Raw genomic sequence first — 27,805 nt, 5'->3', positions numbered from 1 at the left:
TTTCTTATTACAAGCACAAAAAAACATGCTTTCACTGGCAACTTTTTCTACTTATTTCAAGTGAAAATTTGTTTGAAACAAGTGAAAATGATCTAAATACAAGTACATTTTTAGGTTATGAGTCTTATTTTAAGTGGAAAGAGATACGTTTTGACTAGAAATTAGACATTTTGACAAGAAATAAGACAATAAGACAGATATTCTTGGAAAGATTTTGAGTTTTTGCAGTGCAGGAGGAGTTTTACAGTGTTGGCCGAGTGTGTTTCCTCTTCATCTGGACTCTTCTCTTCTTCTCAGACGTGATGTTTTTCCACCAGAGAGGGAGCTGGGCGGTGGTGGTGGTAGTTGGCGTCACACAGCGAGGGGCATGAGGCCCGGGGAGGTGGCGGTGGGCGCGACGGTGATGGCCGTCAGCACGCCGGGTTCAAGTCCGTTCAAGGTCCGGCTGCAAAAGACACAAGACGAGCAAAGAGGAGAAAAGAAAAAGAAAAGAAAAAAACGTTAAAAACAGAAATTGGAGCAGATGGATCGAGTGTCCTGAACCCAACACCAGCCTCAGATTTAATTATATAATCATGGATGGATTAGAGAAGAGAGGTCAGAGGTCAGAGGTCACCTCAGGCCAGAGCTGCTGCACGAGGCGACTGCTCATATTTAAAACTCATTAGAAGAGTGAAAACTGAACAGAAGGAGAAACAAAACGACCCAGACGGACGAAAAGGAAACAAAAAGATGGAAAACTAATAAAGAAACATAGAAATAAAACAAACTATGCAACTTTATTTATTTAAAGGGATAGTTCAACATTTTGCGCTAGGAAAGAATCATGTATAATTATGTAATATTATGACACATGAAGCAAATACCTAGCGCTTTTGAAATCCCTCCGCCCAGCAGCCATGTCTGGAATGTAGTTCCGGCTGCATTTGCCTCTAAAAACAACTCTTGTATGGTAACGTTATATGATTATTTCATAGCGTGGTGAATGTGCAGGTCACAACTTGTCCACCAGAGCGTTGTGAAGTTGTTTGATTGTGTATTTGATGAGTTTGATGATGGACAGGGGACCTGCACCTTTAAACAACAGAGCAGCTCCTGCAGGTGTGTCCAGCCCCTCATAGCGATTCATGTAAATATTGTTGTTTAACATATATCACAGAGTCAATTTGCCGACGTCGTGACTCACTGGTCCATTAGCTCGTGGCTACAGTAGCTTCTGTCAAACAAAGATGACATCATAGCAGCCAATACGTACGGAAGCTCGTTGGTGCCACAAAATAACGGAATGAAATTAAAAACATTAGATATTAATCTGAAATTCTGATGCAACAATCAATATAATGAGATGATCATTATGTCACCTTTCAATAACAATTCTGTATACAATTCATCTGCATTCATTCACTGTATATTCATGGGTTGCAGTGACGTCACGTCGAAGGGACCGCCGCCATATTTGTGTCCGATTTGACAGGTCTCCTCATATGACAGCATGCAAACCGCAGGATGGAAATGACAGTTTCTTGACAAAATGACAGGGTTTCATACATCCTGTCTGGGTTTATATCTCTATAACAACAGACAGACTCTATATTATCCCACTTATTACACAGTTTATGAATTAATTAATTAATTTGAGACGTAATGTTGATCAAAGTCCTTAGTCCGGTCACTTCTCCGCTGTTTGCTCCTCACCCTCCTCCCGGTCGACTCGTGTGTAGTTGTTTTCAACGAGCTTTTGATAATCAATCAGTAGATTGATGAATTATCATGTAAATGTTACGATGTGCGCATTTATGTCGTCCTGTCTGTCATAAGAGATTACGGTTACGGGACACGTTTGTGTCACGGACTCGCGGTGGCACAGACACAGCTGGTCACAGCTGTGACACTGCGCTGGCCCGTCCGCTCTGTCCGCTCTGATCGCAGGTTTGGTTTCCAGCAGCGGTGAGGGAGGCAGAGAGCCTCCACTCTACCTCTAACAAGCTACAAGTCATTTTTCTAACATCACAATTAGTCTGAAGCTGGTAAAAATGAAACACAAGGTAAAAATCCTTGATAGTTCTTCTGCCCTGCTCCGCTGATCAGAGCGGCGTCCCTAGCAACGGCCCGTTTTACTTAGCAACGGTCTGTTATACAGAAATAAAAGACCCTAAATGCAGAATCAGTGAATAAGAAAATAATCAAAATGCAGAATTCAATATATCCAATATTTAAAAAAAGTGAATCCCCTCTTTTTGTGAGACTTGTCACAGCCCATGCTGCCACTGATAGACTGCCTGCAGTCAACTATTTATTCTATAACTTTACGTCGTTTGGGATGGAATAAAACTGCAGTCCGGGGTTTCTTTGGCGACTGCTATCACAGTCAACAGCACAATATAATCCTGGCATCTTTCAAATAACGTCAATTTTCGGTCTCTTGCTGATTTCCTCCTACTACTCCACTTGTTCTGGTAACGTGACGTGATCTGTGCCCAGATTGCCCTGATTCGGACACAAATATGGCGGCGCAGAAACACAGTGACGTCATGTGAATCTAATGAATAGTATTATATTAGTGACAGGGTATCTGTTCAAAATTTTACAGTATCATTTTATTTCTAAAATATGTGTAGACTGTGACATAACAGTTTCCCATCGGGGATCAATTAAGTATTACTGATTAATTTTACAAATAAAAAAAAAGGCCTCTAAACTCACTTTTTAAACCTAAATTATAAGATTAAGCACCATTTTGGATTATTTATTTGCACTGTACCATTGTTTATAAATGACAAAGTTTTGATTTGGAATATAAAAATCTGTTATTTTTCCCATAAATTTTCCTTTTAGCCCTGTCATCTATTTGTTCTGGCAGAAATGAGCTTCCTTACATAAAAAAGGACATGGGTGAAAAGTCTCTTTAATATTTTCAGTCAGTGTTAATTAATTCTCCTCTTTTCCAGCAGCTGCTGCCAACAGGACACAGAGCAGTGACCTGACTCCGTCCTTCTGTCATCATCATCATAAACCCACACCGTCTCCAGCTCCAGGGACAAACCGGGGACACGGCAGCTACGAGACACAGATGTGTACAAAACAAACACGACTGTGCACGCGTTTCTAAAGATAGAACTGGAGCAGGAAGCTGGAAAGTTAAACTGGTTCGACTGGATTCTTCTGCAGGTCCACCAGCTCAGAGACAAATTAACTCCACTTCAATAGAAAAAGGACTTTTCATGAGAAGAGTCGACACAATAGACGAGTTTTCTGAAGAGAGATTTTGCTCTTTTGATGCTTTTGAGTTTGGGATTAAAAAAATGAATGAAGTGACGTAGCAGATTCTGATTCTCATGATGATCAAAAGGTCACATTTCCCTCTGAAGGTGAGTTGAGTCGAGTCGACGCCTCCGGCAGCGCAAACACAAGAACAACTGTGAACATTGTGTTTGAGGCTCAGTCTCTCACAGCAGAGCCTCAGTCTGCTCTCAGCAGCAGCAACAGTGACGCAGCAGAAAACAAAACAGTCAAGTGCTCGTCACAGTCTGCAGAGGTCAACACCCGTTTCCTTCTGCTCATTCCTTACCTGTGACTTTAATGAGCTTTTACAGGCTCCTCACTCCTAATGTTTTTATATCAGAAATCTGGTTTCCTCATCACACTTTTTTGGGAGTTTAATTTAAATTCAGAGCATCTCGGCTATATATAAATGAGGTTTATTCCTCAATATATTCTGAGTTTAAAGGTGTTCAGAAATGGCCGTTTGTCCTGTGTGTTGTGCCAAGTTGTCACGAGCTGCAACACGAGTTTACCCGAGTAAGGAAAACAAATTTGATTGGTCGTTATCGAGCGGGCGGGATATTCAAAGCTTGGGGCGAGACCGAGCTCCGTGTGTGTGCGTGTCTCAGACGTTTGAATGACGGATGACGGATCCAATATCAGTGGCTGGTGAATCGTGTACAGGCTGACGTATAATCCGTGCGCCTGCATTATCCAATGCGGAAAAAAAAATACACACACATTTACTCAAAAATAGAATTTTGCACAAAGTTTGGCCTACATCGTCTGATAGATCAGTTATTACACTAATTTCATGACCCAGAGTGGGCTCAAATTCAATTTTCTTTTCTGTACACCTTTAAAGAGACCCTGAGGAGTTTGCTTTTGGTTATAAAGAATCTCATATTAATGTGGATGAATCTACGTTACCTACTTGTTAATGGGTCCATTTTCGATAAATAATATAATATATATCGTTTTGTCTTTATCATTATTTTGTTACTATTATTTCGTGGTCGGCTCGCCCAGCATTTGCTAGTTTGGGTTTCCCGGAGGGTCATGGGAATAACGCTGCTGAATCGCCGTTTATTGTCGGAACTACGGCGGTATCTGATCGTCTGCAGAGGCTCATGGGAAATGTAGTGTGAAAACAACCATCTGTGGTTAATCAGTCTTTCTATTGAAATGGTTTCAAAACAGTATCCTGACTTAATTTTGACATTGACCTGTCCGTGGTGATCCATCAACACCTGTTCCCTCTGGTTGTAACTAAATATTATAATCAAAACTGTATAATTGTATAATAAAAATATGATGAGTTGGCTCAGGTCAAAGGGAAGACGATACAAAGGTTCATGTTTCTCCATAATCATCACTTTTAGACAAAACTCAAACCAGAGCAAAAAAAAACCCCAACAAAAATCCACTTTTAAATAAATAACGAGGTTCAGTCGCTGTATGATCCGCTGCACAGCAGAGTAGAGGAAGCTCTTTGTGTTAATTATAATGAACGGTCAGATGATGTGTGAGGCTGAAACTACTCACACTGTCAGATCAGAGCAGCGATTAGAGAGTTACAGTAAAAGGTCCCAGCACCATTAAACACAACACTCAGCCGCCCGGACGTCCTCCGTCTAACCCACATTTACGTTTCTATTTTCTATTCTAGTAAGAAAAACGAGTTTGTTAGAGACACACACACACACACACACACTACAGTTTTACCCAGAATCAATGCAGGGAACGTGACCATCTCTGTCCTGCTGGGAGAAAACACACACAAGTCTCAGATGTCCGACCGCCATCTCTGCCCCTGAATCATCCACCACACTGCAGACTTCCAGTAAACACATCATGACGGATCAGACTGAGGTCATCGCTTTATTACAACTCTCCCTTCATAATGACTCATGGTTCATGAGACAGAGAGAGAGAGAGAGAAGAGAGTGGGTTTTTATGGTTTCACTCACGCTTTGTCAAAATAAGACGTGTGGAGCGACTGCGAGTAGCGCGCCGTGTTGCCGTTGAGCGCGTTGCTGTTGTCCAGAGTGAGCGCCTTCCTCACTTTCTGGTCCTTGGCGAAGTTTCTGCAGGCGGCAAGTTTGGACTCGAGGGCCTGAGGAAGGCAAAGCAAGGCATCTTTATTTATATAGCGCATTTCATACCAAGGCAACTCAATGTGCTTTACATAAAGACAAAACATTAAAGAAAGAAGCATAAAACAGAGTTAAAAGCAAGAGCAAATAAAAGTAAAATAAAAGAAAATAGATAAAGTTTTAAGTTCTCAGCTATAAGCATGTGAAAAGAGAAATGTTTTTAACCTGGATTTAAAAGTGTTTACAGTTGGGGCTGATTTCAGTTCTGCTGGTAGTTTGTTCCAGTTGTGAGCAGCATAACAGCTAAATGCTGCTTCACCATGTCTGGTCTGAACTCTGTGCTCCACTATCTGACCTGAGTCAGTAGATCTCAGAGCTCTACTGGGTTTGTACTCTACTAACATGTCATTCATGTATTCTGGACCTAAACCTACAAATTCAGTGATTAGTAAACCAGTAGCAGAACTTTAAAATCTATTCTGTAGCTGACTGGGAGCTAATGTAAGGTCTTAAGAACCGGGGTGATGTGATCTGATCTCTTTGTTCTGGTTAAAACTCGAGCTGCAGCGTTCTGAATGAGCTGCAGCTGTTTGATGCTTTTTTGGGGGAGACCAGAAGGTAATTTTGGCTCATCCAATTTTTGACTTGCTCTAAACAGTGACATAATGACTCTATTGGACTGCAGTCATCTGGAGACAGTGCGAAGAAGAAGAAGAAGATGACAGATGATGATGATGATGATGGTGGTGATGCTGTGGAGAGACAGGCAACTTTCTGGTGCGGTGGAAGAGAGAAACAGGAAGCGGAGAAGCGGCGACTCACCCCGACTTTCCTCAGCAGGTCGCTGACGATGTTGAGGGCCGATATCCTGGCGGACGGAGTCAGAGGAGAGTTGCTGCCGTAACCGTTCGATAACACTGGAGGAGAGGAAGAGAGAAAGAGAGAGGACAGAAACATTATAAAGAGACAAATAAATACAAATATTGAACTAATTTTGACAGATTTCAGTTTGTTTTTGCACCAGATTTTCACTGGAAATGATTTAAAATGTTGTTCATGTGGGTATTTTGTCTGGAAAATATGGTCAGGAAAATAAATGTTGTATTGTTTATTGAATATTTATTGATCTTGAACTCTTAAATTATGTTTTATTTGTTTTTTATTAATAGTACTTTTATTTATTGATAATTGGTAGTATGTCTTTTTGTCTTGGTTCTTATCTGTCATGTTTTTTATGTTTTCTTAGCCCTGTTTTTTAAACATTTCTTAGTATTTCACCACTTAGACCTTGAGATATTATAAATATATTTGTGAGTGTGGCCTTCCCCAGCCTCCATACAGTCTTGGTTGAAACATTTTGATTAATGGTGCAACTCCAGTCAGCCGTTCATTCAGATTTGTGAATCATTATTTGTGTCTTGCACATCTGGCAGGTGCAGACTGATGTTGGCTCGTGTCCACCTGATGATTACACTTTTTCCTTTTAGCTCCATGTTTGTTCTCCACCGGCTTCAGCTGCTAAATTCTCCTTTTCTACTTCTTTTGTATCTGAAAACTCAGCTGACAAACACCCGTGGATCTGAGGGAAGCCGAGGGAGTCGGGTCAAGTAGATAAATGATCCATTATTGAAAGAGAAACATTGATTAATCTGAAGAAAAAGGCTGATGCTTATAAAAATACAGACCGAGTTATGCAAATGCAGTTTATCAGCCTAAATTTATCAAAGATGCTCTGAATTAATGCACGCTCTCTCCTCGGCTCCTTTTGTCTTCACTTCACATGAATAAACGAGCCACTGTGCAGCAGGTAAATGTGTCCACACAGAAATCTGAGCCGGTCCTTAATTATGTTGATTTATTTCCTGTCTGTGCTTGAATAATGGTTTATAAAAAACCCCCAATGCACTCGGGGGAAGAGGAGCTGCAGCTACCTGCTGGGTTGGCAAAGGCGTTGTCCAGACCTTTGCTCAGCGGGGTGGCGGGGAGGGACAGCGAGGCCTGCACGGCCGTGTCCATCTTCTCGTTGTCCTGTGTGGGCGAACTGGGAGCCGACATCCTGATAACGTCCGACTGTCGCTCCCGTACGGCCAGCTCCTGCCTCAGGTCTGCAGGGAGGAGGAAACAGAGAAAGAAGAAATTTAAGTTTAAAAAAAGATGAGCTTTAAAAGAGACCAAGACTATTGACTACAATTACTTACAAATATCCTTACTTATTTTTGGCCAGAAAATGTATTTTATTTAAATGGATCAGTGGTGCAAAGACATTTTTTTTTGTTTTTCCTATAGAAAGACTAAGTGACAAGTTAAAGAGACCCCGAGGAGTTTTCTTTTGGTTATAAAAGAGTCTCATATCGTCGTCATATCTCATCGTTCGTTACCTGGGACTTTAATGAGCTGTTATAGGCTCCCCACCCATTTACTAATGTTTTTATATCAGAAATCTGGTTTGGTTTTTAATGTAAAAGTCTTAAAATGACACAACAATGTTTCCTCATCACACTTTTTTGGGAGTTTAATTTAAATTCAGAGCATCTCGGCTATACAGTATATAAATGAGGTTTGTTCCTCAATATATTTTGAGTTTGAAGAGACCCCGAGGAGTTTGCTTTTGGTTATAAAGAGTCTCATATTAATGTGGATGAATCTACGTTACCCAAACCTGTTAATGGGTCCATTTTCGATAAATTTATTGTTTTGTTATTTTGATATTATTATTTAGTGGTCGACTCGTCCAGCATTTCCTAGTTTTGGTTTCCCGGACGCTGCCCGGCGGGTCATAACGGGAATAACTCTGCCGGATCGCTAGTCGGCATCGTTTATGGTCGGAACTACGACGCTATCTGATCGTCTTCGAACCTCCGACTTTCATTCTAATTAATAAAAACATTCTTGGCAAATGTTTTCACTTTCGTCCGTTTTGCGCCGGTCCAAGAATTTCACCGTGTGCGCGGAGGCTCATGGGAAATGTAGTCGCTTTCTGAAACTCCTCGTAGTCCCTTTAAAAGGAAATGACGAAACTAAGGAGATATATTTCTTCATTTGTTGATATGTTGTTGTATCTTTCTTTCCATTTTGTTTTATCCTTTTCTTTTCATTTTCTACTCCATTTAATTTTTAATTATTCACCCCCCCCCCCTCCTAGCTCAGACCACTACTTATTGATGTATAGCATATATGCGTTGTTGTGATGTAAATTCTGAAAAAGAAAAGATGAGTTGAGGACAGAGAGGAAATGAATAAATCCCTACAAATGTGTGGGAAAGCAAAAGAAAAGAAAGAGGCAGAGCAGCTGTATGCTAATGAGCCGGCAGCGTGGTGATTGACAGAGAGGCTCATTAGTATAAAAACCCCGGGTCAATAATCACCTCTGGCTTCGTCCTTTAATCTCTGCACGGAGACCAGAAGAGACTCCTTCTCATCCAGCTCGCTCTCCAGGAAGGCGTTCCTCTCGATGGCCTGGTTCAGACGCTGCTCGAAGTTCTCCAGAGACACGATGGTCGCTCTGAGAGACGGAGAGAGAGAGAGAGGAGGCGTTCAAACGAGGCGGGAAATGAAAGAAAGAAACAACAAAGTGAATGAGAAAATGAATCCTACTGCAAAACCTAAAAAAGGAAGTTTTACACTCAGTCTGTTAGTCAGTCGCCCTCTATTCGTCATTATTGAAGTGTTAATGAGGGATCAATATGTCAGGTTTGTGCACACGCAGCATTGATTTTAATCCAATTAAAATCAGCAGATCAATCGTATTTGATCCCGTTTGCTGATTATCAGAACTGAGTCTTTGTGGGAAATTTTCATATAGATTAAAATAAGCATCACAAAACAGCTGCTTTGATGAGGAGGAGGAGGAGGGGAAACGACACCTTCACTGCAAAAACTCAAATATCTTTCCAAGAATATTTGTCTTATTTCTAGTCAAACTGTCATATCTAGTCAAAACAAATCTCATTATACTTAAAATAAGACTCATCACATTAAAAAAGTAGCTTGTTTTCAGACACTTTTTCCTTCTTTCAAGCATATTTTCACTTGAAATAATCTGATAGTGGGGCAAGTTCTTCTTCCTTATTACAAGCACAAAAAAACTTGCTTTCACTGGCAGATTTTTCTACTTATTTAAAGTGAAAATGTGTTTGAAACAAGTGAAAATGATCTAAAAACAAGTTAATTTTTAGGTGATGGGTCTTAATTTTAAGTGGAAAGAGATTAGTTTTGACTAGAAAGGAGATATTTTGACAAGAAATAAGACAAATATTCTTGGAAAGATTTGGAGTTTTTGCAGTGTTCACCCCCCTTATATTAGCTGTGATTGATATATTTAATCTTATGGTGCATTCAGGGCCGGCTCAGACCTCTTAGCTCTCTCCAGGTCGTCGTTGGACTGCTCCAGCTCGCGGACGTATTTGTGGAGCTGGTCCTTGATGCTGCGCGTCTGGCCCAGGTCGTCCTCCAGCATGGCGATCTGCTTGTAGCTCTGACCGTACTGCTGCTCCAGCTTCTCCTAAGGGACCGACAGCGGACAAGACAGCCGACAGTTATTGATCACGCGTTTAAAATCTATACAACATGATGGACGAGGCAGCACAGAGCCACATATATAGGACACGATTTAAACACCGTCTGGGTCCTGTCATCCATTTTTCAGTGCTGCGCTCGCTCAGCCAGTGGTGGATGATGTGGATGTGGAGGTGTGACCTATATTTCCTCACGCTCCGAGACAATCAGCTCGATAAACACTCGTCTGTAGGTCTGACCTATATCCTCCTCTCCTGCAGCCGAGCGGCCGCTCTGTCGGACGCTCAATCAACACAACGTCACTCTGGACTGTGAACGGGTCAGACAGACCTCAGAGTGACATGTCACAGTACGGTGGCCTTTAGGTGCAAAACACAATAACATCAGATAAAAAAAAAAAAATTAAAATGCACATTTTAAAATTGAAATATTAGAGTTTTGTTAAATATCGTCATTTTCCTATATGTTGCATTTTGTAAAAATGTCTTGATTTATTCTCTAAATTGACACTATGGTTTCTAAATGTAATTTTTTTTGTTTAGTTCTATAAGCTTGCTGAATTTTTCATTTATTTTTTTATTTTTCATGGTTTTAGATGCATTTTTTAAAATTATTCCCACCAAGGATTGCATTTCAATTTCACTGTAGCCTATTCATATAATCACAATACAGATCTATTCTTTTCATTTTAATACATACTATGTTGTATTTTCTAATAAATTACGTCTAAAATGTGTTTCCTGAAATGTGCCTCCAAAGAATCTTTATGTTTTCTTAAATGGTTTGGCGTTTTATGTACTTTGGCTTTTATTTTCCTGAAATAGTCTTAAATGTTGCATCTTCTTTTTAAAAATTGTGTTTATTGTAATATTTTTGCATATTAAGGCCACCGTACTTTCTGAACAGAAAACTGACAACAATTGGTGCAAATATTCTGAATAAGAAAACAATATTTCTAAGAAAAACAACTGAAGAAACCCTTCAGTTCACAACACAAATGATAATTTTTCTGAAAACCTGTTGTTTATACTGAAGAGAGCATGAAGCCACAGGACAGTGTTGTTTTATTCAGGACAACAGCACATTCCTGAAAAGCCGACAGAGCAGAGTTGCTTAAAAAAAAGCAAAAAAAAAGAAAAGAAAAACCCTCTTTCTCCTGGAAACAGTGTCATGTCTTCCCTCCTCAGTCTGCAGCTCGACAGACAGACACCTCGACACAAACGTTTCCTCCCGGCTGGAGACACATGCCACCTGCCTTCGGGTTATTACAGAGTGAGAATAAGAGTGAGAGACGTGACCTGATGCATTATTTATGAGCGCCACCGATCAGCTGCATCAGTTCAGCGCAGACTGAGCAGGTGTCGAGATTGGAAAAAGAGCGTTTTACCTCGGCGCCTCCCTGAAATGAGATTATACCTTTTCAGATCGCACATCTCATCTCCAGCACTAACACACTGCTGCTGCTGCTGCTCGCTGAGGCCAATAAATAAAGCCCATAATGACTGTGTGAAGTCCAACAGGCTCAGATCCACCAGAAATGAGACAGTGTGGTTGTTGTTATCCCTTTTATTCTTCTTCCACCACATGCGGCATCTTATTATCTTTTATTCTGGTGTGCATTAGAGCAGGTTTTTATTACTACAGGCTCCTATAGATGCGACCTCAATATTCCCCGTGACCTCCTGTGTATAAAACCAGCAGATGCAGCTCCGATAGATTAAATAAATAAGAGCAGAGTGGAAGAGCGTCCAGGGGAGCAGCAGCTGTTACAGCGCGACTTCACTTCACTTCTCCTCACTCCCCAGGGACTGAACTCAAGGACGAGTGATGATATAAGATGGCTACCAAAAAAAAAAAAGGGGCATCAAATATTTATGTTGAAGGTACAGAGGGTTCACATGGAGACTGTATTTGTACTTGGCTCAGAGCTTAATGCATTGTAAAGGTTAAAAACCATATGTAAATATACTGAACGCTGGTCTCATCATCATCAATCTACAAAAGTCACATTCACAGTGGAGGCTGTTTAAAGCTCCAGAATAAAAAGGTAGATGATTGTATTAAAGCTCCTTCAAAATAAAGGTAGATGTTTGTATTAAAGCTCCATACAGTATAAAGGTAGATGTTTGTATTAAAGCTCCATACAGTATAAAGGTAGATGTTTGTGTTAAAGCTCCATACAGTATAAAGGTAGATGTTTGTATTAAAGCTCCATACAGTATAAAGGTAGATGTCCATGTGTAGTGTGATTATAAAGCAGCTCTAGGTTCTATATTAATACTGTGAAAGTATCAAAGCCTCAGTCCACAGAGAAATGCACACAGCCTGTATTCAGAAACTGAGCCTTAAAACCAGCCGTCAGGACTTCCTGTCACTTTGTGATGTCACAACAAAGCCCCGCCCCCTCACCACCTGGACCCACCATCCATCCAACAACAACAACTTGCAGGATTTGGTTTCTCTGAGTGTTTTATTCTGAAATCTACTCTAATTTTCTACTATATTTTTTACTAGATCAGTCTGAAAATGGTCAGCCAATCAGAAGAGAGGCTCAGAACCTCCTCCTCTCTTCTGATTGGCTGACACCGACCTGTTGTTACTAGAGCTCCAGAGAGAAGCTGAGAGAGGAGATGGAAGATGGTTTTTCTTATGGATCAAACTTTCAAAATAAAACACAGAAGTGGAAGAAAATATGGCACTTTCATACATGAGTGAGGCGTTCAATGTCGTTCTGAAAATATGAGGTAAAAGACAAATTCGGGTTAAAAGAAATCGAAAGAAAATACATTTTCCTCCAATAATAATAATACAGTTTCAATTAATTGCATCACACTGTTACATGTGTATGATTCATAATTCCTTCCTATAGTTTAATATTTAATTTGTATTCCTATAAACCTGTTTAATCCCTCAGTAGATCTGTCAGTACAGTAGATGCTGACTCATCATACATTGCATGCATCCTCTTCGCTGTCTGAGCTGTAAATCCAGTATCAGATGATAAGATCTCAATCCTCTCTAAATCTTATTAGTTTTACTTACTGAACATCCGACAGAGTGTGAAAGTGCCGAGCTTTAATTTCACTAATTTATTTTCTTTTTTTAAGCGTCGGCTTTATTCAAGTTAAAAACTGCTGAGACAGAGGAGCTTCGATCAGAGCCGAGCTAACGTCAGAGTGCGAGGAGAGTGAGGAGGATGAAACCTGAGCTGATAAAACCTTCATTGTATTGACGTTGATGCAGCAGCAGCAGCAGAGACACACACTGCAAAAACTCTTACCAACAATATTCGTCTTATTTCTAGTCAAAACAAGACTCGTCACATGAAAAAGTAGCTTGTTTTTAGACACTTTTTACTTCTTTCAAGCATATTTTCGCTCAAAAAAATCTGATAGTGAAGCAAGTTTTTCTTTCTTATTACAAGCACAAAAAAAACTTGCTTTCACTGGCAGATTTTTCTACTTATTTCAAGTGAAAATTTGTTTGAAACAAGTGAAAATGATCTAAAAACAAGTTAAGTTTTAGTTGATGAGTCTTATTTTAAGAGGAAAGAGATTAGTTTTGACAAGAAATAAGACAAATATTCTTGGTAAGATTTTGAGTTTTTGCAGTGCAGACACCACAATCCCCCTCCTGCACTCACTCACTCACCCGTAGTGTTTCGGCCTCGTTCTTGAGCCGGTGGTTCTCCGAGTGCAGGTCTTTGATGCGATGCTCGGCCTGACCCAGCTGAGCCTCCAGCTCGGCCTCCAGCTCCCTGCTCCCCTCCTGGAACTCCAGCAGCTCCTCGCGAGCCTCCTGACACCTGCAAAACCAGAGAAGAGGAGGAGTTTTACGCATTTATAATGTTTTTATTTTATCTACAGCATCTCTACACACAAACAAACAAACACTCCTCATCTCATCCACGATTCGTCTCACTTGAGGATCAGTGAACTCTGGTGCTGTAATCACATTCACCACAGCTGCAGGAAACATTATGAACCAGATTAAAGCCACAGACTGAGCCTCCAACACCAGAACATTAAAGAGCTGCTTTGATTAAATATAGATTTTAAAAACTCTGTTATTCTTTGTCGTTGACCTTTAGCGGGAACATAAGTGTAGTTTGGCCTCATGGCTGCAGCAGATTATCAGATCATCCCCTATTAAAAGAAAAAAAAAGAGGCAATTTTGGGACGTTTCAGAATCAGATTTATGACTCGGCTCAAATTTCATCAGCTGAAGCCCGATGCCTCCGGCCTCATAGTTTCATTTTGTCACTTTCAGCAGCAGTCGAAACCGTTTTCATAAATTCAACACAAGAAAACTATATAAAATCAATAAAAATGAAATGTTCTGCCCTCTGACTCATGAACATTTGATTCAGTCTCTGAAAATGTCATCATCACTATAACAGGAGGTGACTGGAGTTCAGTTTGTGCAACAACATTAGAAATATATATGTTGAATGGATTTCCAGGAAAACTTCCCAATAGCAACATCAGGTTTTCACTCAATAAATCATGTTATATTAACAATATTATAAGAATAAGAATTACTTTATTAATCCCCAATGGGAAATCCATTGTCATTCATTGCTTCATTATAACAATATCTGCAGAAAACATGAAAGATCAATAAATACTAGTATAAATCAAGAAAATGTTCAACCCTGTTTGTGGGTTTTGCCTCCTTTTTGATAAATTGATTAAATACTAATGCAAAAGCAAAGAGTTTGAGACTATAGATTTAATGCTAAATAAGATTTCTGAAGGGCAAAATACTGGATGAATTTACAGAATAATCTAAAAATTTCACTTCACTTTGAGGTCATACTTTACTTACTTCCAGAAATTCTTGTTTTAGCCTATCTGTACGCCCTTATTGTGAAAATTCTAACCACTGTAAGGGTTTTTATGTATTCTTAATGTTTTTTATAGATTTTACTGTTCCTCCTTGTTGGATTTTATTTCATTTTTCTTTAATGAGAAATCAACACTGTCTCAGTCTGACCTTTTACATTTATCTTTTGCTGAGCTTCGGTGTAAAATGAGCCTCGACCTCTGTGTGTTGTTCCTGCTAAAATAAACGCTGAATGAATTAATGAGTAGAAATCCAGAGTCATTGTGTCACAGTTTACAGCAGCTCAGTGTTTGACACGACAACAGCAACAACAACATCATCATCATCTCTGTCACATCAGCAAACACTCGACCTTTAAGAAGCTGAACTCAGATCTGCTGCAGCTCGACAACAACTGATGACATCACACGTCAGACTGTGAGTGAAACATGAAGTGATGGAGGAAACAGCTTTTTTCCAGGAGTGGAGGTTATGTAACCGTCTGTTGATATGACCATGCATGACCGCGCACACACACACACACACAGACACACAGGGATCTATAAATGGACTGAACCAGCCCTCGTGGCGTGTGTGTGTGTGTGTGTGCTACAGAGCTGGAGGTGGTGGCACTGAGCCTGGAAATCCTCTATTTTTTTCTTTTTCTTTTTAAAAAAAAAAAAAAAATCTTACAAACGCTGGTCATGTTCAGTCGCCGTGGAAACTCAGTTGGACTTCACGACTTTGAACTGGTTCCAGTTTGAAACGGCTTCACACTGACTGGAGCTTCCTCTTCACACTTTATCAGCTCATATTCAAAACACGAACAAGCAGCAGAACAACATCTGATTCTGCTGCTCCTTAAAACACTTCCAGCTTTAAAGGGATAGTTCAACATTTTGGCAAATTGGCCCCATTGCCATAATCCCTATAGTCATAGCAGTAGGTTTGTTACCTTTAATTGTCGGTGCAAGCTATTTTTAGAACGGCGGAGCAGAGCCGTGAGCTGCTCAGAGCTACGCTACGGAGGCTAATGGGATTTCTTGGTTTCCCTCATCAAACTCATCAAATACACAATCCAACAACTCCACAACGCTCTGGTGGACAAGTTGTGACCTGCACATTCACCACGCTATGAGATAATAACACAACGTTACCAGACAGAGTTGTTTTAGAGGGAAATTCATGCAAAACCGCTGATGCGCGTTGCCTTCAGGGACAGTTTTTCAGCAAGCAGTCTCTGTATTTACCTCTAAAACAACTCTGTCTGGTAACGTTCTGTTATTATCTCATAGCGTGGTGAATGTGCAGGTCACAACTTGTCCACCAGAGCGTTGTGGAGTTGTTGGATTGTGTATTTGATGAGTTTGATGAGAGAAACCAAGAAATCCCATGAGCCTCCGTAGCGTAGCTCTGAGCAGCTCGCAGCTCTGCTCCGCCGTTCTAAAAATAGCTTGCATCAAGGTAACAAACCTACTGCTAAAACTATAGGGATTATGGCAATGGGCCGATTTGCCAAAATGTTGAACTATCCCTTTAAAACTAAAATATGAATCTTATTGAATCCTTATAAAAAACTATTTGATCTATTTGTTTCATTCAAAGCAGCAGGAACATACAAACATCAACATACTTAAAGCTAATACGACATTTAGTCCTTTATTTTACACATCCAGAGGGTAAAAAGCAACAATAACATCAGTTTGTAGTTTCATCTCTGGCTCTTTGACCTGTCTTTGTTTTTTGGCTTCCAACAACTTCACAGACAAAACCCAAGCTCCCGAGCTGCTGCTGTCCTACTTTCCTCAACAGATAGCGGCTAAATTTGGCGTTAAGTGTTGAGCAGGTGGTTGTAAAAGAGCTGAACAACAACAATAAACACACCTGCAGGCTGCAGCCGAAGACAAACACAGAAACACAGAACAGTTTCAGGCTTTAAAAACCAAACTAATGAGGTCAAAGATGATAAATACCTGTGGTGGGAACTCACTGTGGTTGTTTTTCACCTGATATTGATTCATGGAGCTTTGAAACTTCAGCCTTTGTGACATAAAAACATCCCAATGAAACAAGAGTCGTTTGATGGCTCCACACAATCAGAGCCGCTGTGACCTTGACTGAAGGAAGCTCATTGTCTAGAGACTCTTATAGAAATGTGTGCGTCTGTGTGTGTGTGTGTGTTGGGTGTGTCTCTCCACTGGTTTCCAGGATGTTCACGTCTCAATTAGTCGATTTTAATCAAGCGACTTTGCTGCGAGATGAAGAGCCAAACCGGGCTAATTTTAGCAGCTTTTAGATCATTAACCTGTCGAGTTGCGGTGAGAATTAACGCGACCGTGTGTGTCCTAACAGAAACCTGCTCAAAGACACAAAGAGGACAAAGAGACATTCAAGTCTTTTTGTGTGTCTTTCTGATGTGAAAACTGAGCCGGGCGACATCTCACTGACTAAAGAGACTCGTCCTCCTGCAGAGTCACCGCCACCAGACCGACAGACTGAGAGCCGGAAACCAAACCGGCTCGGCTGTCGTCACTCTGAGTCTTTTGGAGGACGAACAACGAGCTGCCTCCACTCATCTGGACTCGTTCACTCTCTCCTCCGTAGTCTGGGGCCGTTTAGTGGCTGTTTTGTTCAGCAACCGGAACCTTTCCGTCAAAATAAAAGCACCAAGCTAATGAAAATGCGGTGAAACCTTTTAATTTAAAGAATATAATTTATAAGAAGAGCCATTAAAGCAGAAGTAAGCGGAATGTTTGCGTTAATATAAGTCTTAAATAGTTCTATCTTCCGACAGCAATCACTTCTATAGAGTGTTTGGTCTGAAACACGGGTCTGTCAGTCACTCTGCTCTGCTGTAAGCCAAGGAGAAAACTTCTTGTATACTTCCTTGTATCCTACAACCTTTATCCAATGAGGAGAGAGAACGGCATAAAGGGGCGGTCCTCTCTGTGTGTGCAGCCAAGGGATGCGCGTGAATGTGGTGATGTAGGGACGAGGACCAATAGATCCATGACGAGGGTGGGGGCTGCTAACTCCCGGGTAACTTCTTCGGCTGACAAGAAGTTACCCAAAACCGGATCGCTTACTTCTGCTTTAATTGTAATACAAGTTATTGTCTATTTCAGCTGTACGTTTTATTTAATAGGCACTTGATCCTAGTTTTGTACATATTATACCTGTAGTTTGTAAATGCATCTTTTCGATAAAGTTTGGGGCAGTGGGGGCGGAAGAGAGATAAATTGCGTGATGCTCGCCATGTAGCATGCTCCATCATCATCATCAACAACAACCACAACAATATGGCATCGCTAACATCGCTGCCTGATAATGTTGAGACGGAAATCGATGGTGCGCCAGAATTTAAAGTTTTATTTTGGTGAAGACTTTTACTTTGGTGAATTTGGTGAACTCCGGACAGAATTCAGAGTGAACAGAAACTAGGCTCTTCTCCTCTCTGTATGAAGAGCCTGGTGACGCGAGGCTACAGTAGCTACTCCTCCAGATGTTGAACCTGCTGCAGCTCAGGTGACTCTGCTCTACCTGCCTATAGGGGGCAGGGCTTCAGCATCCACATTCTCACAGTGCACAGTTTACGTTTCATTTTTGTCAATCGGAGCGGAATAAACTCATTGTTGATATGCTTAATGAGTTTTTTTTCAACACCTCAAAGTCATTTCAGTATAAATACGTCACAGTATAAGAACTTGTTTTCATCCGTTTCCTGTTGAAACTTCTTAAAACTTTGGGATTATTTTTATTTGTTGACTCCACTCACTCATTTAGCCTCAGACGTTTCTCTGTTATTATGACAAACAGCTGCAGTCGCTTCATTTCTCAAGTTAAACACATTAATGTTTAGCCCATATGTCATGTAGAAGGAGATGCACATTGATTTAATTAGTATTGTGATAAAAATAAAAAAAATAGAAATAGTTCTTCGGTCAGTTACAGATACAGTTGAGAGCAGCAACAGAGTGTTTGTTTGTTTCTGTTTCTGATTTCCAGCCTCGTTACAGATGCAAATCTTTTTAAATGGGTCACAAATATTGACTCCTGGATGAGTCTGTGTGTCTGTCGGTGTCACCAAACACGCAACACGGGCTGTTTTACTTACCCTTTCTTGTACTTGAGGGACAGAGACTTCCAGAAGTCAATTTCCTCGTCTTTGGAGGAGAATTTCGGGATCATATCTTTTTCCATGGCAAAGAAATCTGCAGAGGAAGGAAGGAAGGAAGGAGGAAACGACAGCGATTACAATGAGATAAGAATGAAAAGAGATGAGAAAGGGGGAAAGTCAAGTTTACAACATTTGAAGCTGCAAAAACATGAACTTGTTTCTATAAGCCTGAAATCTCCTGGTTTATAAAGATAAAAAAAAAGGCAGCGAACGTCTGAGGACACGACATGAAAACACTAAATCATCAAAAGCGCTGCCTCCAGACTCCCAGCATCCTCCAGGAGACCAACAGACGATATCTTCAGTTTGATAAACAAGTTGAAATAGGAGTCAAATGACAGCATGCAGCAGCAAACATCTGTACTGTAACATCAGCTTTTATTCCCTCTAAAAGGAAAGTGCAGAGAAAAAACCCATTTTCCCCAGAGGTGACATTTACAAACCAGGAGCCTCGTTCATCATCATCACCACCACAGCAACTCGTAATTACACAGAAGAAAACGACACAAAATGCTTCAACGAAAACCTGCTGAATCTCAGGAAACAAGGTGTTTGTCGCTATATATAAAGTCTTCAGATACAGATACACGTCTCTCCAACTGATGAAAACCTAAAAAACCCAAACCAGTGTCTCTCTGCAGTCGAGCATTAAACCGGTTTGTTCCTTTACTTTGTCCCGAGCTGAAACCGACACCGAGCCGCCTCCACCTGCTTCACATCCACAGAACAAAGGTGAGAGGACAAGGGAGAGGCTGTTGTGGCTCTTTGCACAGATTTCTTTTAAAAAGCAGTTCACATCATTATACAGCGCTGCCCTTTTAGGAGACCTCCTCCTCCTCTTACTCCTCTTTCTCCTCCTCTTAGGAAACTGTAACTGAGCTGTTGGTGCTGTGATGAACAGAGGCAACAGAGCTACAGAGGAGGAACAACAGTTTACAGACCATAATAACCCCCGCCCCTGGTGAACAGTGATGGAGTCAAAGTGGTGCCACAGAAATCAGTGTCTTATTTAACCATCTTGAGTCATTGTAGCTCTTATTTAAAGGGATAGTTGAACATTTTGGCAAATCCTCCTCTCACCATAATCCCTATAGTCATAGCAGTAGGTTAATTTCCTATAATTATCAGTGCATGTTGTTTTGAGATCAGCGGGGCAGAGACGTGAGCTGCTCAGTGAACACAGTGGATGTGAACGGTACTTTCGCCTGTCACTCATCAAACTCATCAAATACACAATCCAACAACTCCACAACGCTCTGGTGGACAAGTTTTGACCTGCACATTCACCACGCTATGAAATAATCATGTAACATTACGAGAGTTGCTTTAGAGTCAAATGCGTAGCCGGAACTACATTCCAGACATGGCTGCTGGGCGGAGTGATTTCAAAAGCGCACGTTTAGTGTAGCTACTCCCGTTTACTCAAGAAAATAGTTCCAAGTATTTGCTTCATGTGTCGTAATGTTACATAATTATACATGATTATTTTGTTCAACTATCCCTTTAACAGTGACAGCTACATGATGGTCAGTAGGAGCTGACTGATGATGATATTAGGGAGTAAAAACAATCCTGATAGACTATTCAGCTGATATTTACATTATTTTTCCTCTCGGGACGTCATTTCTGAATCAAGATGGTTTTAGTTCACCTGCAAAGTTTGAAGCCACAAAAAAAGCAGACGTTGGTTCTTATCAACCAAAACATACAGCACTGAGAAAGACTCAGATCAGTCCATTAAATCCTCACTGGTTCCACCATATGGAAACCAAATCACATGCATTTTGTTTGAGTTGTGCCATTATTTAAAAAATTAAATGACATTTTAGGAAACTATTCATCTTGTTGGGGAGCCCAGAGGGGCCGAGCTACAACAGATGCTTGTATTGCCCTACTTGTCCCCTGAGAGGTCAGTCGGGCAGTGGGTGGTCGTGTCAACAAGGATAAAAGGCTGAAAGACGTCGAGTTTAAGTGCATGATGATGATGATACACAGACAGAGGAGACAGGACAAGGTCGACAGATGCTTCTGTTGTGTCCAGAGTGACAGGAAATAAAGACGTGACCTCCAACACGAGATGAGATCATGAACAGAAACAACCTTTCTGCATCATAAAGAAAAGACTTCTGTTACACTCTGTAGTCCCTGAATAATTCAGCTTCAGTTTATATTCAACCATGTCACCCAGAGCCCGAGGCATTAAGTAGCTAGAGGAAAAGGCAAAACAAGCATCATTAAAGTGTGGCCTGATTCTTTGCATTTTAAAAACAAACAAACACACAATTAACATACATTTTCCTACATGTAAAGTAGCTACATGAGCTGATGTTAATGTTGGCCTATGGGTTCACATGACAGCAGGGCAGCCTGTGATTTAAATGTGGGTCAAGAGCTAGATGTAAATAAATGAAGATTTCACTTTGAAATCTTACCATTTAACCAGATTATTATTAAATCTATATTAAGAGAGAAGGATTTAATCCACAGGAGAGATTACCCTGTTGCCTCTGATCAGCATCCATATTTAGAAACGAAAGAAATAAACCAATATATCAATATAGGCTATTAATTAAAATATATATAGGCTATATTGCACTTAAAATGTAAAAATATAACCATCGCTTTAGGATTATAACATCAAGCAGGACTGGAGACGAGATGAATATGATCCGGAGCTGATGCTGAGCTCAGCTGTCAAAACTGGGTGTGCAAACCAAACCACGAGCAAAACCAACGAGCAGCGATTTAAAAATAAACAAATATATAGAATAAAATACAATAAAAAACCCTGCAGCAAAGATAAAACAGGATGAAGGACCGTGACTCGTGTACCTGAACATCGCCCCAAAACACCGACGAGGATCAGTCCATCAGTCCATCCTGCTCCCGATGGTCCGAGGCTGAGCTGCTGCTGCTGAGGCCGAGTCTCCTCCGTCTGATGCTGGAGCTGCTCCGCTCAGCGGGGCTTTTAAAGGGACAATACACCCTAAACACTAATTCTACTTTGACCCCAATTATTATTCCTGTTGCACTTCATTTAGTTTAGACTGTGGAAGCTTTGCGTATTTACACTTTTAAAACTCAGTGGGAACAATTATCTTTGTTGATAAATGTAGAAAAAGCAGAATACAAGGGAGGGGGGGAAAAAACAGTTTTAGGGTGGATTTCCTTACGTATTCTCGTCTTCACGAGCTTCAATGCTGCGCGCGAGCTGCGCATATGACACAGTTATTGATAAATTAGCACAACCTGCTGGTCATCAACTAGAACAGGGTTTTTTTTATGTGTCTGATATTTGAAACATTTCACTGTAGCTAGCTGTGTATGGAATGCAATTTTTTATTATTATCATAATTACATAAATTCATAAACATAACCATGAAATGAGTCCCGAAATACATAAATTGGATGATAAATAAATAAATATGAATACAATATACATAAATTAAATTTAAAATTAAATAAAATGGAATATAAATAAAATGGCATTCCATATATGTAGGCATCAGATAGTTTGTTTAACAATCATGGTTTTATGGTAAATGGTAAATAAATGGTAAATAAATTCCAATGTGTGTGATGTTGTGTGAATCCGAATGTGTATGTGAATGTATGTGTGTCTTCCAACATGTGTCCCCTATGTTCCTTGTTTTTATCATGTGAAGCACTTTCATGCTGTGGGCATGAAAAGTGCTATACAAATAAAGCCTGATTGATTGATTGATTGATTGATTGATTGATTGATTGATTGATTGTACTATGGAAAAAAAAAATGTAGGCTATTGTAAGTGTTGAGCATGTTATTTTAAAAAAGTAATTAGTTATAGCTAGTAGTTACTTTCTCCAAAAAGTAACCGTAACTGAATAACAACATTATAAAAGTAACTGTAAAGTAAGCGATTTTTTTTTTAATGAAATGTTCAAATGCGGAGGGATACTGTCAGTTGGTTAGTTCCAGGTAAATAGCTTTTCCGACTAGTTGATGAACTGAAAAAGTTATAACCAAAGACGTAGCCTACACTTTAACAGTTGTATTATTTTGTGACAGGACTTCTTGAGTCAAGTAACGGCGAGTAACGTAACGGTAACGTCATCATAACAGTAACTTTTTTGTTTAGTCGTCTGAAAAAAGTAGGACCGTTAGTAACGCCACTACACGCCGTTATTCCCATGATTGTAACAAGAAACAGTAGAATTCAACAATGTTTAAACAAAAAAAAATCTTAATAATATAATAATTTGAGCTCTACGTAGTTACGTAATTGAGGACGTCCATCTTGACCTGACGGGTTGACGGGCCCTGTTGCCATGGTAACCAACGAAGCGCGGAGGAGCAGCCCACCCAAACATTACAGCAGAAAGAAGGAGTAGCGGACCTGAGACAACATGGCAGCTCCGCAGAGAGACAGCAACAGCTTCTTGTGGGAGCTCATGGTGTCGGAGGAGGAGCCGGACATAGTGACCATGTTCGACGTGTTTAACCGGAGAGTGAGAGAGGTTCGTAACGTAACCGGAGCCTCGAGGACTTTTAGCCATGGGCTAAAGTAGCGTCACGGTAACGGTTGACCGGAAGTGCTTCACCTCCAACTTCCCCACAAAAAAACAAAACAAAAACTTTAGATGAAGTTCAGAAACATAATAGTCACTGGTATGGAGTAAGGACTGAAACACTAATAACACACAGTGGAAATATTACAACACAAAAGAGTCCTGTATTTATAATATCATTCAAGCTGAAGCACGACAGGTGCATCAGGATCAGTCCTTCAAAATAAAAGTACCTAAATGCAGAAAAATAGTTCATGTCACTGCACTATCATGTGATATTATTAGATTTTTTACCTCTTAGCTGGTTAGACTATGAATAAAACCAGCACCAAATGAAACACAATTAAAGTACCAGCATACTAAATAGCTGAAAGTTTGTAAAGATTCAGAAAAGAGAGAAATGCTCCCTGTCCAGATCCCACAGTGACTTTGTTTAACTTAAAGATAATTTAAAACAATAAAATAATAATTTAAACTGGTAAATCCCTATATTTGAGAAGGTGGAAGTTATTTTACAATATTTTGTGGTACTTAAACTTTTATTGAAGTAAAACTCTCAGTACAACTTCTTCTTTATGTGTGTTTTATCAAAACTGAAGGATGACACAATTAGTTGTTAGAGAAAATGTTGCATCTGTGTGAAAATCTAGTTTTTCAGACTTAAACCAAATGAGAACTTTAGTTTTTTTCCCCCCTTTGTACATTGAACTGTCTGCAAACAAGCTTTAGAATAAATACAGTTTATTATCTCAGCACAGTCCCCCCTACTTTCCTCCTCCTACTGGTTTTCATTACCTGAATTACAAGCCCGTCCTGGCCTGTGATTGGCTCATGGTGCATATGTAGCTGCAGCAGCAGGAGAACAAAGGGGGGTTTCTAGGATATAAGCTTTAATAAACAGTGAAGTGAGGAAGCTCGACGAGGCTTCACTCACTCAGGAGTGAGCGATGGAGAGAAGCGACCCAGTAAACACAGAGGAGAAGAAAGAGGAGGAAACTGGGACTAGTTTATTTCACCATAATATGAATCAGAGGAAGGATCTGGACGATGACGAGGTGGTTTTGTATTTTCACTTTTTAGACATCAGGCGAAAGTTTGATAGTTTTCTCATTGATTATTGAAACTTTTTAGATCATGAAGCTCCTCTGCTGACAGATGCTGATTTGAATGTGTTGCATTTTAGCCTCATTAGCCTCATAATTTAACTGTGCAGGAGATAACCATCCTCCCTTTGTGCATGTACGTGTCTAATATGTGACAGAAGCTCTGTGGGTGTTTCAGGACTCTTGTCTTGTCTTGTCCTCTTTTTTCTCTCTCTCTCTCTCTCTGCAGAAGATCGTGCTACAACGGCTGATCGTAATTGCCCGGCTCCCCCACGATCTCGCTGACAGGACAGAACTGGGAGGTCAGCCAGCAATTACCTTAGAGCCACAGAGAGCCAGAGCAGCAGCAGCAGCAGCAGCAGCAGCTCACCGCTTCATATAATAATAAGGCTTCGCTATTTCACCGACACAATCCCCTCATCCTCGGCAGCGACCCCGTCACCTCCTGCTAATTTGATCCAGTTTTTCCTCCAGGGGCGGGAACGAAAGGGGATGGTTTTTTGCTTTAATGTTACAAATGAATAGATCTGTGCTTTGTATTTTGCAGAAATGTGCAAACGCTATATTTCCACGGTTGCCAGAGGTTGAATTTAAACAAGAAAGCAGTAAAAAGGCTCTTGTTTCACTCGTCTGAGCCGGTTTAGAGCTTTCACACCTCGGTGTCCCTGCAGGAGCTTTGTGTTGCTGCTTTTCAATGAGTTCTCCCACAGTGATTATACAGAAGTCACTATAAAAGCCCCCAGAGTGTCGGAGCTGTGTGTTGACAACAGAGCTGCTCTTTCTTTCTTTCTTTCTTTCTTTCTTTCTTTTTTTCTTTCACGTGGTCGTCAGGATGCTCAGCCGACACGTTGTTCTGTTTGTTTCCCACGCAGCTCATTATGAAAAACTGAACTTTCAGCTCAGCAAACAGTTCATCTGGGATCAAGTGACCGGCCTGCTGTTGATCTACCCGTCGCACCTGCTGCACGTCATCGAGGTGAGTTTCCCTCCACGGAAATGTTCACACACTCGGAAGCTTCACACTCACAGTTTGTTGTGCTGCTCTTCTTCCAGTCGTCCAGAGAGATTCTGCTTTCTGTTCTCAGAGACCTGCAGCAGCAGACGCACAGGTAACAGTTTAAATACTTGAATACATGTAGAGGAAGTAGATTTAACCCTCTCACTCCCAGGACTAAAGCTGTGTTTATGTACGACTGGCACTTCCACTCATCAGCCTCATGTGTCGCACAGTTTCTGTTTCAACATAAACCAGAACTATTGAACATGTGAAAAGAAAAAAGAAAAACTAATCAAGTGCATTTTATCTGCAGAGTAAATCTTCATCATTATTAAATAACATATTTATTATCTTCGTCATTAAAAAGAGACTAAACCAGGGAAAGTTCAACATTTTCGCAAATTGGCCCATTGCCATAATCCCTATAGTCATAGCAGTAGGTTTGTTACCTTTAATTGTCGGTGCAAGCTGTTTTTAGAGCGGCGGAGCAGAGCCGTGAGCTGCTCAGAGCTACGCTACAGAGGCTCATGGGATTTCTTGGTTTCCCTCATCAAACTCATCAAATACACAATCCAACAACTCCAAAACGCTCTGGTGGACAAGTCATTTGATGAGGGATTATGGCAATGGGCCAATTTGCCAAAATGTTGAAATATCCCTTTAAATAAGGAGCAGGATGATGAAACAGACAATGAACAGGTTTTCCAGTTGTTTAAATATTTTAGATAAGATAATAATAATAGTAACATTTGGTTCCTGAGGCTGTCGGTGTTGATGTTTACAGTCTACACACCTGTACCAGTGGTTTTTTACCTCCTCTCTTAGTTCCCGGCTCGGAGCTGCGAAGGTCGTGTTCATGGCTCACGCCCCTCCGAGCAGGTTGTTCCAGCAGTGGAGCTACAAGGTCCGTGCTGTTTCTTTACTTGAGACAAACACACACACACACAGTGAGACAGTTGTAACCTGCTGTTTCTGTATCTGTGGACGTCGGCTGAAGGAGCTGGATGCAGACCAGGTGGCTGGAGACCCTAAAGCCAGAGGACACGAGGACGAAGAGGAGCAGAGCACGGAGAGTCTGGTCTGCAGCGTCCTGTCGGATCTGCAGAGTCTGGGTCAGCACCCGGAGTTATCTAAGGAGGTGAGTTCATGTCTATAAGTTTATAAACCTCAGTGTTTGTGTAAGAATAATTAAAGGGATGGTTCAACATTTTGGCAAATTGGCCCATTGCCATAATCCCTATAGTCATAGCAGTAGGTTCGTTACCTTTAATTGTCGGTGCAAGCTATTTTTAGAACGGCGGAGCAGAGCCGCGAGCTGCTCAGAGCTACGCTACGGAGGCTAATGGGATTTCTTGGTTTCCCTCATCAAACTCATCAAATACACAATCCAACAACTCCAAAACGCTCTGGTGGACAAGTTGTGACCTGTACATTCACCACGCTATGAGATAATAACACAACGTTACCAGACAGAGTTGTTTTAGAGGGAAATTCATGCAAAACCGCTGATGTGCATTCCCATCGGAGGCAGTTTTACCTCTAAAACAACTGTCTGGTAACATTCTGTTATTATCTCATAGCGTGGTGAATGTGCAGGTCACAACTTGTCCACCAGAGTGTTTTGGAGTTGTTGGATTGTGTATTTTATGAGTTTGATGAGGGAAACCAAGAAATCCCATGAGCCTCCGTAGCGTAGCTTTGAGCAGCTCACGGCTCTGCTCCGCCATTCTAAAAATAGCTTGCACCGACAATTAAAGGTAACAAATTTACTCCTAAAACTTTAGGGATTATGACAATGGGCCTATTTGGGCCAAAATGTTGAACTATCCCTTTAATTCTTGTTGGTGTTCCCTCTCAGACTCTCCCTGGATCAGTTCTGGATGAGACCCCGGAGCTGATCGTGTCTCCGGCGGTTCTGGAGAAGATGCTGGGCCGAGACGAGCTGCAGAGTCCACATCAGTTCCTGCAGCTTTACGACTCGCCGTTAAACATCAGGATGGAGTTTGGTGAGAAGGAGAAGATCTACAAGAAAGAACAACTTCCTGTCGAGATCTGAAACTAAAACTTCTCTGTGTTTCATGTTGTGACTCTTCCACAGGACAAGTCATCGGCAGCCGCTGCCTCACGAGGGTCTGAAGGTCAAAGGTCAGAGCTCATCCTGCAGGTTTCAGTTGACACACTTTGCTCATTCACAACAGAAAAACACAGGAAGTCCAGAGTAATATAAAAAAAACATTTTAATAGTTTCAACATTCGGATGAGGATTATCTTTTTTTTTTTTCTC

At 40.8% G+C, this 27,805-nt stretch overlaps 3 protein-coding genes across 3 annotated transcripts in view; 2 read left to right on the top strand and 1 right to left on the bottom strand.

The window, feature by feature from the left end:
* acsf2 (acyl-CoA synthetase family member 2) overlaps nucleotides 1-27,805 on the top strand; it is a 288,967-nt gene that overhangs the window by 42,696 nt on the left and 218,466 nt on the right. The window lies entirely within an intron of this gene.
* Nucleotides 352-18,896, bottom strand: LOC311002971 (nuclear distribution protein nudE-like 1-B; the record flags this gene model as incomplete). The annotated part of the gene is made up of 8 exons (XM_083994602.1): nucleotides 352-445; nucleotides 5,232-5,377; nucleotides 6,180-6,274; nucleotides 7,289-7,462; nucleotides 8,723-8,859; nucleotides 9,710-9,858; nucleotides 13,524-13,677; nucleotides 18,811-18,896. 8 exons carry the CDS (start codon nucleotides 18,894-18,896, stop codon nucleotides 352-354), a joined length of 1,035 nt encoding a protein of 344 aa, XP_083850728.1.
* tex47 (testis expressed 47) lies at nucleotides 23,259-27,657 on the top strand (the record flags this gene model as incomplete). The annotated part of the gene is made up of 8 exons (XM_083994777.1): nucleotides 23,259-23,370; nucleotides 24,754-24,826; nucleotides 25,397-25,500; nucleotides 25,578-25,633; nucleotides 26,347-26,425; nucleotides 26,519-26,659; nucleotides 27,380-27,527; nucleotides 27,620-27,657. The coding sequence occupies exons 1-8, from the start codon at nucleotides 23,260-23,262 to the stop codon at nucleotides 27,655-27,657; spliced, it is 750 nt and encodes a 249-aa protein (XP_083850903.1). The 5' UTR covers nucleotide 23,259.

This window comes from Trachurus trachurus (assembly GCF_905171665.1).
Source record: "Trachurus trachurus genome assembly, chromosome: 19".
In the NCBI taxonomy this organism is placed as follows: Eukaryota; Metazoa; Chordata; class Actinopteri; order Carangiformes; family Carangidae; genus Trachurus; species Trachurus trachurus.
This window is presented reverse-complemented; position numbering and strand designations above follow the sequence as displayed.